At 35.0% G+C, this 13,605-nt stretch overlaps 1 protein-coding gene across 4 annotated transcripts in view; it reads left to right on the top strand.

Annotated features, from left to right (window-relative positions):
* The window catches only part of LOC138324779 (serine/threonine-protein kinase PLK1-like), a 49,394-nt gene that overhangs the window by 32,349 nt on the left and 3,440 nt on the right, over positions 1–13,605 (top strand). For all 4 annotated transcript variants that reach the window (XM_069269921.1, XM_069269922.1, XM_069269918.1 and 1 more), the window contains exons 4-11: positions 2,069–2,185; positions 5,837–6,054; positions 6,284–6,379; positions 6,785–7,060; positions 10,837–10,948; positions 11,127–11,241; positions 11,418–11,492; positions 11,818–11,980. In XM_069269921.1, the coding sequence (XP_069126022.1) occupies positions 2,069–2,185; positions 5,837–6,054; positions 6,284–6,379; positions 6,785–7,060; positions 10,837–10,948; positions 11,127–11,241; positions 11,418–11,492; positions 11,818–11,980 (1,172 nt within the window). The remainder of the gene's footprint in view (positions 1–2,068; positions 2,186–5,836; positions 6,055–6,283; positions 6,380–6,784; positions 7,061–10,836; positions 10,949–11,126; positions 11,242–11,417; positions 11,493–11,817; positions 11,981–13,605) is intronic.

Below are 13,605 nucleotides of genomic sequence, written 5' to 3'. Positions count from 1 at the left end.
GAAAAGTGCCAATTTGAACGTAACTGTTTCAAGTCGAGTAAAACTAACAAGCCTCGCAGAAGATTAAAGCTTGCGATATGTAATCATTTTTAACAGGATCAGAGATGAAAAACATACGAACGAAAAATCTTTTTGAAATGTCTTTGTGCACACACTAGCCTACTCAGTTCGCGAAATTGTCACTTACACGAGACGGATACTGCCTAGTTAGAGCCACTTTGCCCTCCCAAAAGACTAAGTGTTTTGTCTTCTTTGCATTTGTCAAATTAACTCTGACGGTATTAAGGGATCCCTTTAAAGGAGAATTTGTATAGAAATATAGAAACGCGAAGTTATTACACGTTCGTTGTCATTTCAAAGGCTACATGTTTTATGTTATATTGGTCAAAGGCTTCCTTTGTTGGTAAAATACACACAGACGTTTCTTACAGCTTCAGTCTTTACCAGAAACAACATCCTTGTTTTAATGTTTGCTACATCTAGAGACAATGAACACTGAGCATTATATGTAATGTGAACCTACACCCGGAGTCTCCAGTAGAACATTTAAATGGAGACATGTAATATAAGAAAATTAGATGTGGTATTAAAATGATGTCATCGTACTTCAATGTTGTAAATAAAGCGATTCAAATAAAGGTCCTTATATTCTTCAATACGCTACGTGAAAAACTCACGAAATAAATGGTTTTATAAAGCGCAGCAATCCGCGAGTTGTTGATAAATTATAGATAAAATGGTAGCCATATCGGCCGGTTTCCGTTTCTGTAACCATTAGACATTCTGACAAAAAATATCATTGATGACTGTACCAGAGGAAATAGCTTTATCGACCCTTTTTCTACCTCGAATGAAATAACCCTGTGGAATGTAAAACGTGGTCTATTGTAATAATTTGTGTATCATCACTTAGTGGTTATGTTTATACGGCTTCGTGATCAAAGACCGGCAGCCATGTTATATTTTATTTTCACGTGACCGAAAGGTGGAGTGATATCGAAGTGTATTGTGCCTAGATCAATATCGACAGCATAGGGCGTATGCGTCTTGTCCCATTCCTGTATTTATATTGTCCTGTCTTGTGCAATATTATGACCAGCCAGCTCCATATGCAATATAAATAGCCTACCTGTGTCGCGGCGTATTGTCATTGGCCATTGACGGCACAATCTGTAACTTACTCCAGTGGCAATTTAGATAATTGCAGGTATGGTGCTCATCCAGTTTATGGATTTATAAATTTCGACTTTAAAATAAAGAGTTCTTTGCGAGCGTATAACATGTCGCCTAAGGAGACACCGATCGAGGGGTCCTGTGTGGCTGTATATAAAGGTCTATAGGTGCAGAAGGCTGCATGTTTTATGAGACAGTAAAAGGTTGTACGTTTAAAAAAGCTCCGATTACTTGTCAGTCTAGCGAAAGTACAAAGAGAGAGTGATATATTGATGTTATGTATAGATAATTATACACGACAACCGGGCCATGTTCTTTCATACCTGCTTGTCCGATCAGATTACTAGAGATTGAGATTGAAAAACGTTTTGTTTGTTTTTGGTTCGCAAAAATATTTCTGTATAAGGTTAAATGTAATGTCATTATTTAATGACTCAAAGTTATAATACATTAAAAAACTGAATGCAGGTTTCCATTATGGAATATCGAGAAGCAAACAAAGTCTGGAGAAAGGACTCGTAAAATGATGAGATCTTTTCACAACGAGTTTGTAGTTTGTAAAGCTATGCATTGTTACCCTTTGTACCTTGCATCTATGCAAAAGGTTGTACATTGTATTAAATAAAAACATCCCGAATTATATTCCCCAATAAAACCATAATGTATATGCCCATAAATCGAACGAAACGGCCATTCGGTCGACGTAAACGATCTTCGTCTAGGTCAGGCCATCGATCACGGGAGGAAATTGCTGGTATGACAGTTCGTACACAAAGGCACCTGGGCTTACTCTATCTATTGATAATGGCGACAATGAAGATTTATGGTTGGATCCAACACACGTCCCTTATCGCTTATGAAGTACTTACTTATGTTTATTTTTGTTTTATTTCAGATTATTCGAGAGGTGGATCTACAAAGAAACCTTAAACACCGAAATGTTGTAGAATTCCATAGTTTCTTTGAAGACGATGAGTTTGTGTACTTGGTGCTTGAGAACTGCAGTAGGAAGGTCAGCATTATTTAATAAAACCTCCTGATCACGTCATTCAACAACACATTCTGACACTTTTTGGTGTTGTATATCACCATATATTAAAAATAAAAAATGGACACTTTAATGCGGTCACATTTTTTCAAAATCTCTTAACGCCTTTTACTCGGTGAAAATTACTAGTTGTAAATTAGATTTGGAAAAGCTTATATTTAATGTTTTACGTAGTTTTTCATTTACGGTTTGACTTTCAAAGAATACTTCATCAGATAGTGTTAAAATGTGAAATCTTATATATTAGGAATTAAAAACATTTCGAAATAATTTCAAACATCCGATGTGTACACAATAATTCTGACCTTTGCGACAAAATGTCCATATTTGAAATTGTATGATCGTTTGTGTATGCAAATGTAAATGCATTTGACAGCTGGTGATTTAATAATCCGATTTAAAATCAGAAATGTTCATGCTTTTTATGGAAATGTAGGATTATGTCACATTTTGAAAACGTGGCATCGCAATCTGATTCAATCATAATTGCTCAAGATAGCATAAAACAGGCAACTGTGTCAGCAGTTCTTGGTAGTTGGAGAAGTAGAGAAACATATCTTAAATAGTTAAAATAGTGAGAGTAATTGAAGCAGATATACGTTTATATGCAAAGGTAACATTTAGGTCACAGAAGAGGATTGGGATGCATAGTTCAAGTCGACATTTGATACCGGAAGTTTTTATCCAAACATTCCAAAGAATCGGTAACGTGATGCATGATAAATATTACAGGGTAAAAAAAGGGATTCAAAACTATATTTTACGAACAACGATTTATGTAATATGATACAAAAGGGGGAGGATAGATGGTAAATACTTCTTGGATTGAGAAAACTATTTAGGTAAAATGATACTGAAATCGGGAAGTGATAGAATATACTTAGATGAGGGAACTACACTTGAATTTAAATCCAACCTTCTTGCACATGATCGCATACACCAGCTGGCAAAATACACGTACCACACCTTGTGTAACTATAAAAACTTCAGTCAAACATCACGTAAGATCAAATCATTAAGTACCAACTGATGCGAGAATCAGAACTGCTTTTGTAGCTCCATCTTAAGTAACATCTGTAACCATTGTAAAAGTGTTTGTGGATTGTAATTATGATATCTTCCTAAATGTCTTTCACACGTCAGAAAGTTTCCCACGGGGGTGGTGTCCCGATCGCGTGTCTGTCAGCAATATCCTTCTCTACTATTGACTGTGAATGTTTTGTCTATTGCTATTTTGTGAAAGAAACCGATCTTACCACACATTAGGACATGACCTTGCTTGTACTTTTTGGCCGGACTCGTTAACACACCATTTTAGTGTAGTTAGCAGTAATGGCAGGTTGTGAGGTGGCTTATCAAGATGTAAAAATTGAACTGTAGTCCGGGGCACCTTCTTGTAAGGAATATTAAATGTCAGGTGTTCACTTTAATGAATGTATAGGCCAAAGCAGGTATATTTGCACCTGTTCGGGTCGCTCTTTGTCTACGTGTTCATTTTTAATATTATCGATTTTCCTGTACTTAAGCAAAGCAATTTGTGTTCTTTGTGACCTTTTCATTATTTATGTCTTCTGTTACAGCCCTCTCATCTGAAACAAAATATATTAAAAATTAATTGTATTTGTCCGCTTTAGAAAATTGATAAATCAGTAAAATGAGAATAAGTTTATATACATTAAAAATAGTGATAAAGCTATACCTTATTTGAATCTGTAAATGTATCAATATTAAAAAAATATCAGGTTAGAAATTAAGCTTGTGTACCGCAGTTATTGAAATCGTGTAGCGGTATTTCATTTTAAAATTGCATATTTTCTTGATATTTAGGTATTTTGATAAATCCTGGTATGATATACAATTATATGTTCCAGAATTATCATTCATAGATTGAAGTTTTATTGACCGTGAATACTTGATATGCTATAATCTCCGTGATAAAATGAAATTTTAATCTTAATTTCCTATTAGTGACGTATCCCAGTTTCCGTTATAGAATTTGACATAAACGATTGGCTGCTGTTCAATATCACCCAGCCGATTACCATAATTAAAGTGTTTCCCATGCTGAAAGCCAAGTTATATATTAACTCAGCTTAGAGTGTTGAAGTGAAGCGATTTTTCTTGAGAATGCGTCACACCTTATTTTGTTCTTATTGAAATCATGCAAAGATTAAGGAAATATAATAGAGTTTAAATGACTCAATGAATTTGTTTGATAGAAAATACAAAGAATATGCTATATAAATAAGAGAAAATATAAAAGTATTTCGAGGATTTGTGTATAGAAAATAATGTTACAACAAAATTTTACAATAAGTCTTTGTTAATTATGTTATTGAGATCCGTCATATTACTACATTACTTTAGAACAATAATTATTCAGAGATATTAAAATCCTATATACCTAGTAATCTATCACGCGCATCCTTTCAGACAAACAACAGGCAAATGTATGCACGGATGTCACATTCTATCGCTCATTTTTTGCAAGGTTTAAGAAGGTCGATAGCGACTCGATACGTGGCGATACTTGTTTTGATAAACATGAATACTCATGCCAAGGAATGCATATTTCATATAAAATCCATGTATCGTTCTTATAAAACTAGGATCGACTCTGATTAACTTTTGGATGGAGGAAATTAAAATTGAAGACGATGGGGTTATGAACTTAAACGTGTATGTGTAGGCCTTTTTATATGATAACTGCTATCTATTAGAGGTCGGTCTTCCCGAGCTCGTCCGGTCGGCGTTTAGTACGCCGAGATATGGACTCTCATGACTATACATCACGTACAGACTATATAGATCTACCTGAAGAGTCAGCAAATATCTCCTGGCTTCTAAAGAGGGCTTGTAAATGTATCTTATCATAATTTTCTTACAAGGACATGGCAGTGTTTGTCCATTGGACAAAGACAATAAAGAAAATATACTCTTGACATGCTCTTAAACATGATAACATGTGATATATTATATTTAGTCCCCGAGGAGATCATAGTCCGCCATTAAAAGTTCAAAATGTAGCGTTTCTATCAAGGCATATTTTGAAACTTTAGAGTGAAAGACCTATCTATTTGTTCAAAGCTATCTTCCATTATGGCATCAAATTAGGAACCCAATACACGTCAATTTGAGGATAGTATTTTGCAGTACACTCCACATTTTATATAATGTGTTACATTTAATGAAGTTTTATGTGGCGTCTGAAGACCCAAGTCGTTGGTTGCTCGGCCTTCGATAAGAGTAGAACCCAATCGCTGGGTTTGCCACTTAGCAGTAATATGATGCCGTCCTTATCTGAAGACAGATTCGCTACCGTTGCCGATCTTCATTTAGGTTGCTTATGACAGTCTTATGGGAAAAAATTCAATACAACTTCCAGTAACGTCAGATTGTCCTGAAATAAACTCGAGCTGAAAATTTATTAACTGTATGATATCAACCATGTTACCAACAAACCGTGCGTAATTCCGCCTAACAACACTTCATATTTATCGAATCTTTTACGGTAGTTTCAAATATATATGTCATTTCGTTCCTATTTCGAAAACAATTGTAAACTTTTGTTATGCAATACAAGCATTTTATATGGGATTTACTTTTGTCTTGCAGTCGCTTGTGCACATGCTCAAACACAGAAAGATGCTCACAGAAATTGAAGTCCGGTACTACATGCGTCAGTTAGTGGAGGGTGTAAAATATATCCATAGTCATAATATCATACATAGAGACCTCAAACTGGGGAACATGCTTCTGAACGAAAACATGGAACTCAAGATAGCAGATTTTGGACTAGCCACCAAAATCGGATACGAAGGAGAAAAGAAAATGTAGGTTTATTATAATAATTATCATAAATAAAAAATGTGAATTGCTTAACGTTCTGCATGGGGTATTGCACTTATAGCTGTACCTACTGTACATTGTGTCAAATTTTAACTGCACTAATGAACAAGTGACTTTCATATTTTTTTTCATAAAAGCTGCATTGATATAATTTTTGCATATATCATATAATTTTGATTAATACGATATTAAATTGCAACATCAATGTTGTAGGACGGTATGCGGAACACCAAATTACATTGCACCTGAAGTACTTCAGAAACGTGGCCACAGCTACGAAGCGGACGTTTGGGCTCTCGGATGTGTAATGTAAGTTTTACAAGAGAGTTTCACAAAATATTGATCAGGACACTACCATAGACCAACTCAGACCAAACTTGTACCTGATGTTGCCATCTCAATGGACACTTCTTTTGGCATTATTTGAATGATAACAAGCCAGTCTAGCATGATACCATGGCGATCCTTTACCAGAATGAAGTTTTTTTTGTTTTTATTTGTCTTTCTAAACCATTGGGCGAAATTAAGCAATGTTTTATCTGTTTTACTTATCAATGCTTACTGTTCCGAAGCTTATTTCCCATTAAATTATCAGATATGTCATAGAATTGCTGTTTTCTCCCATCATGCCCTAGCTTTGGTAATCAGAGGATTTGTTTTTGTCATATGGTATTCTCGGTTATTTTGTTCACATTGATTTTCTATCTCCACCAGGTACGCCTTATTGGTAGGACGTCCTCCATTCGAGACCTCAACGTTAAAGGAAACCTATGTGAGAATCACCGGAAATTCTTACACATTGCCCAGCACAATATCCGGACCTGCCAAAAACCTTATCCAAAAGTGTCTCACTCCCGAACCGGAACTTCGTCCCAGTCTAGACCAGTTTCTGGCAGACGATTTCTTTACTTCCGGTTACATGCCACAGACGTTGCCATCATCATGTTGCAATGCCGTCCCAAAATTCCCAGTGTACACAAAATTTAACAGGTAATTATTCTCTAATATTTTCAATGCATTTCAGATTTTAAGAGAATTTTTGCTTTGATGTCATATTTACAAGGAAGAAGTCATTTAGGAATATTTGAAAAACAAACCCGAATAAACCTTTAAATATTTATTTGATCCAAACATATTTGTTGACACTAGTTCATGAGAAAGATTAAAGGTTGTGTCTTGTGCACATTCTTTGAATGTTTCGGGAAGTTAGTCCAGCATTTATGTGATAGCATCCATTAATTTACCTCGATATCACGTGCATTTTTCTTTTTCTTCACAAACACATTTTCTTTCATTAAAGTGTCATGAACAGGAAACAATTTTTTCCATTATTACTTTATTAGAAATGCAAAGATTTATATGGTTTACAGTGCAATGTTATTGAGATATGTGTTCAGAAAGATTAATGCAGATTAAAAATTACCTTTATAAAGCATGTTCTCTGGCGGTCGTGACTGATTGATGTACTCAAGTTTAAACATTCACTAAATATAGTAGTTTGCATACATTTAAACATTACAACGTGATGTTTCAATATACCATTAAATTGCATAGGAAAAAACAAGCATAATCAGATGGCCCGCGCATTAATCAAATGTCAGCATATTTCAAATATTTGGGCACAGCGGTAAACATACAACCGGATAATCGTTTGTAAACTGGTAAGCAAAGAAATTAATCGGATCATATTTTGCCACTTTAACCATCTAAGGAATTACCTGCTTGAATATACGAATTTACTTTGCTGAAATAAAATTCGAGGTCGTTTTTTGCCTTAGGCAACGCTGATAATATTTGTCAGCAAAATAATAAAAGTCTAGTTTTGAATACGGATTATATCTATATGCATATGTCAATTTTAACTTTAAATAGCGTTGGAATGTGCCTATAATCGGTCTTGCTAAATATGCCCCGAGACCTTATGTCCTTATGTCAAGGTGCTTTAAAAATACTGGGTCAAATTTCATAAGTTCAAAAGAAAATAAAGCTTTATATACAAGTTTATAGACGTGTGAAAATCTTGTAGAGGGTGGTCTTACATTCATTAAGTAATTACTTAATTTAATTCATATAAACTATTTGACATACAGGTATATATATCAACCGGTAAATTAAGATATCAAATATTACCTATATCTAACTGTACCTTAATTATCAACAGGTATGTGAGATAGATTCCCATTATCACAAATTCAATTGTTTGATCGCAATAGCATACACGTATACTCATATAAAAATAGCATATTTTGTGATTATTCTAGCACAATAGATATACTTAGATAAATAAGGGTGACCAAAACTATGTGTGGTATTCATAGTGGGATTTCCACCTTATATCGTTAGTATACCTCGGTAACTGTACAGGTATATGTTTAACGCGTGGGCTAATACTAAATACACACTTATCATTTGCTGTAGAACCTAGTGTATTCGTCATCCAGGTAAATCTTTATTCTATAAACTAGATATAGTCCTGAGTACTTTGGTCCATTACTCAATTTGTTTAATAAACAGGGGAAAAACGTAACTACATATTATTACTCAGTCATCACCATAGGTTTAGACGTTGAGATTGTGTAATGGAGTTAGGTTATTAATACACTTTTTAACCTGTTAGCTAATGGGCTTAAGGTATTTGATCATAAAATATCCTTTTATGAAAATTTGAAACTTATGCTACCTTTGAAAAAAGGTCTTAATTAAGTCTAGTCTTGTCAGCAAGTCTTATCGTTTGGATCCGTCAGTGATCTGAATATATTAAAAATGTTTTATGTTTGTTTGAAATATAGTTTTATAAAACGGGTTGTGAACCGTATAGTGATACATTCCATGCACAACTGTATAAGGAACATTACAGTGATGTGTGCGTTAATAATTTGATGTTATGTTTCTTATGAAAATTAAACATTTTCAAAACATGATGATAATATATAAAAACAAAACGATGTGATATATAGATAAAAAAAACTAGTAGAGAAGGGGTGCTGAAGCTAATTTAAAGATGCTCCACCGCCGACAATCGGTATTTTTTCACTATCAAAATCAGGAGAAAACGATATAGTCTTTTTCTTCAGTTACAAAAGTTACTTACTTTACACCATTACCACCATTGAAAAGTAATTAATTGCATCCCGAAAAAATCCATGGCACTTTATCCTATATGGAATGAAGTACTGATTGCGCATGCATCAAAGGCAAAATAAATTATCTTATATTATTTTTTGTGTTAATTAGACAAATATATACAAGATTAAACACCAATTATTGTTCTAATGATCAATGTCATTTATGCTCTGTCGGCGGTGGAGCATCTTTAAAGTCTAGTTCACCTGATTTTTGGGAGGGATCACCTCGTGTCAGTGCGATAGTTATGTTTCACATTAAGGGATTTACCCTTGTATTTTCAAAACGCCACCGGTATCGACTTGTTTCAATTCTGGATGATATTGGCAATCCAAGATGGACACGATATGGTTAAAAGTTTATACATAGGTTTTTAAAATCTCTTAACATCACATGTGATTTCAAAAAATTGGCAAGGGAGATAAAAATGAATTTGGAAATGAATTTAGAATTTTTTTATCATTTAAGTAATGTAGATTTAATGAGGCTATGTTCCCTAAAATAAAACACACACCTGTAATTTGTAATTCCATCTTTAAATTGATAAAATGAGAGGGAAATTGACAAGTAAGCATAAGTAAACTTAAACAAAAACACAAGAAGGTTAGATATATCGATTTAATGCTTCCTGTAGTTACCGTTAACATCTTTTTATTAGTTGATTTATCTGGCTCCCGTGATTAACACCTGTGAGAGAACAAAAGGCACGTGGCCGTTTTATTGACCTTTAGCTCCAACATCTGCATGTTTCTTAATGTCTCGTGACCAGCTATATAGTTTCGCGAGTCATTACGGTAATTTTATATCAATTTGTGTATACATGCGACCAGAGCCATTATCTAAATATCAACCAGAATGAAGTTTAGCTTACTTCACCGAGAAAGAATTTATTCATCAATATCAAACCACTTGAGTTAATGAAATATTCAGAACTCGCCTACCACCGACTTGTCATTATCGACAGGTGACCAGACTGGGGATATATGCTATGTTTCCATCGTAAACACACAACATTCCACTGTCTATAGGTTCCATTGTTATCTTTGTTCCAAACAATGTACCTACCTTGACGATTTTTACCTGCTCGGTATACACCCACGTGACCCGATTGATAGAGATTCCAATTGACGGTGAACAATATATTATATGTCGGGGTATACATTAAGAACAATAAAGTCTGAAACGTGAACGATATATATATTACACATTTCGACCTTCTTCCTATTGAATTTTAAAAAAATCAATTCTCGTCTAAATGAATACTGCATATATACAGACACCCATCCCTAGACACTAGACACACAAAGGAAGGTGGGGGGGGGTAACACAAGTGACGGGAATATCAATTGGCATACCATCAATGAAACAGATAACAAAAGTTAAAAAAAAAGTATATATTTATGCAAATAGTAAGCTGTACAAATTATTCTTGTCATGCTTTTTAATTTTCCAATATGTTTGATGTCGTTGAATATTAAAATTGCTATAAACCACCTTTTTGAATATGTATATATAGCTATCATTAGCTTGAAATTTTATTTATAGCACGGGTCCTTAATCATTTTAATGAAGTTGCTTAGCTGTATAGATACATACATTTGAAGAATTATTAACTGAAAGACATTTTCTTAATATTTTTTCAGACCAAAATCCTATGCAGTTCCAGATAAACACGACCCAATAGAAAGAGTCACATCCCCGTTTAGGAAAGTGGAAATCACATCAAGATCCGACAAAAGTGATAAAACATCGGAGGTAATTAGCATATAGCGTCACAGTTCCTTTGTTCAAAGTCTCAACTTCAAATTTAAGACGCTCTGTATTTTTCCTTTAAAATGCAAATTATGCTAAAACTCTCTACAATGGATATTTAAGTTTTGCATATTTACGCTTTAAGAATTATTAATATCAGATTTGCGTGTTTTGTTTACAGGGTAGTAGTGATAGAGGCTCCCCAGCTGCCTTCCCGCCCATCAAATCACCAATCAGGGAACTTGTCTCAGAGAGGTCTAACAGATCTGATAGATCCGATTCTCCTCCACAACGAGGTAAGTTATTGGACAATATTTCAAATTTAAATCTGAAAGAAATTAAAGAGTAATTTGAATAAAATAAAAGCGTAACATTTGCGATAAAACATATTTTTTTTATTTTATATATTGTTGCATTTGGCAACGTATTCCAACTGTTTATTTCATCTTTGTTTTCGTGTTTGTATTTTCAGATCTTTCTCCAAAACCTCGTACGGCCGCTAACTTACTGGACGTTCTCCACACATGCCTAGAACACATGCCAAAAGGTAGGTTTTATTGATTGCATGTCTTTCTGAATCCTGAAATCTCTAGGTTCTAAAACTTTTTTAACAAAAATGTGTTTGATGTCAAAACTACAGTCAAACGTATCATAAATACCATTCAAGTGACATTGAAAAATATCTTTACATTCAATCGACATTCCATTAGACAGGTTAAATGTGTTAAAGCTGATCTTTTAGAAGCCAAAGAAACTGGTCTTCTTAAGCAGGTTGTCTTTGATTATTGCTTATATTAACTCTGCACATTGCTAAGATGCCCCAATAAAATTATACAAACGATCAGGAACCGCAATTTTTTTTCTATCCTCAGATGTGACGAGTAACCCCGTTGCCGTTGGAGATTTCACTGCCACCTGGGTGACTAAATGGGTGGACTATTCCAATAAGTACGGCTTTGGCTTCCAACTGTCCAACGATGCCATTGGTGTGCTCTTCAACGATACCTCACGTATTGTGATGTCACCGGACGGAAGGTAATGCACAAAATAAAAAAACCCTTAATGCCTGAAATATTTCTGCTGTTCATTACCAACGTTGATTTATATTTTAAACTATTTTCTTTCATTATTTTATCCTTAATACCTATTGCAATGCAAAATCTGAAAAATTCTTTCGAAACGATGCGAAAATCTCCAAAATGTCTGCCAGAAAGTCCTGTCACCATGTTTATGTTCGGGTCGGATGCCTCGGCAAGAAATTCGCACCTTATTTTAATTGCGGGTTTTAAGGCCACGTAAACGCTTATCTCAGCGTTCTCACAACACTATCAGTATCAAACAATAGGTTTGCACCCTTGTTGAGTTGAACCATAATACCTGGAATTAAAGACCACTTCATAGTAGAGCTTTTAAGAAAGTGCTCTTTACTCGTCTCCTCTGCTACACGTGTGCTGTGCCGTTTTATGAGATTTTAATACGTGTTCAGCTACAACGATCCTAATTTTGTCTGGGACTTGCATTTCGTTCGACATTGCAACCGAATTCCATGTTTGACCATTGTTCTCCAACTGATAAAACGGATGATTACACTGATCAGATGTTGTCTGAGAGTAGGAGATATAAAATAGGAAAGACGACTTCGCATAAAATCTTCTCAAAAATGCTTCGTAGGTGTTCAAACTGATTTCGTCTCATGGAATTGAAGTGCACGGAAGAGATTTTATTATCTTTACGTGCATATACGCTGCATAAAGCATTCTTTGAATCGTTCCTATTATGCAATGCATGAAACTCGGTCTAATCTCGTGAACCGATTTGACCTCACGTCAATCCTTCAGTGTGGCGTCCACGGTATTGCATGCAATGTAATAACTCGTCACTGAAGACACGAGAAGACTGTGTACTCTTAGTTATCTCTACCCCAAACAATGGCGGACCAATAACAATGTCGACATTCCCAGACCTACCCGTCGTAGTATATACACACCGGAGATATTATACTCTCACAGGACAAGACAAGGCTTGAAACTTAGCACCCTGACTCACACACAGATACCCTATCAATAGGTCTCAATCCGGTACTTCCTCCTGGATCAGATCTTACGGGATGTTATATAACTGTAGCCTGGTCCTCTACTTTGCTCATTCTCTCAATCGATAACGTAGTAAGTCGTACAGGTATATAAAGATAGCTTGTCACCAAAACTAAATAAGTGTGTTCCGCCCACAGTCCCCATTGCATATCTTGGTCCATCGTCTTGACAGTTCAAGTGCGGGTTATCAAGTCAAGATGGCCGGTGTAATTACATATAAGACCCTTGTCGCAAAATACCAAACAACTTAAGCCTCTGGGACAACAGTCAGTCCAAGCAAACATGACTGGACAATCACTATTCTGACCGGTCACTCTGGTAAATGCAGTAGTCAGATTATCAGAGACAACGGTTAAAGAGAACATCAAAGTTCGTGTTCGCCTACCCAACATATATTTGTAGGTCCTGGATCGAGCGATGATCCAGCACAAATATTTATTAAACATTCACCGCAAATATGTGTAATATCTATCCAATAATGGACAAAAGATACCACCCTGTATAGTTCTAATCAATAAGATACTACACGTGTAGGATAAAGAATATACAACATGTTTGGTAATATCA

Source organism: Argopecten irradians, chromosome 6 (genome assembly GCF_041381155.1).
Source record: "Argopecten irradians isolate NY chromosome 6, Ai_NY, whole genome shotgun sequence".
Classification (NCBI taxonomy): domain Eukaryota; kingdom Metazoa; phylum Mollusca; class Bivalvia; order Pectinida; family Pectinidae; genus Argopecten; species Argopecten irradians.
This window is presented reverse-complemented; position numbering and strand designations above follow the sequence as displayed.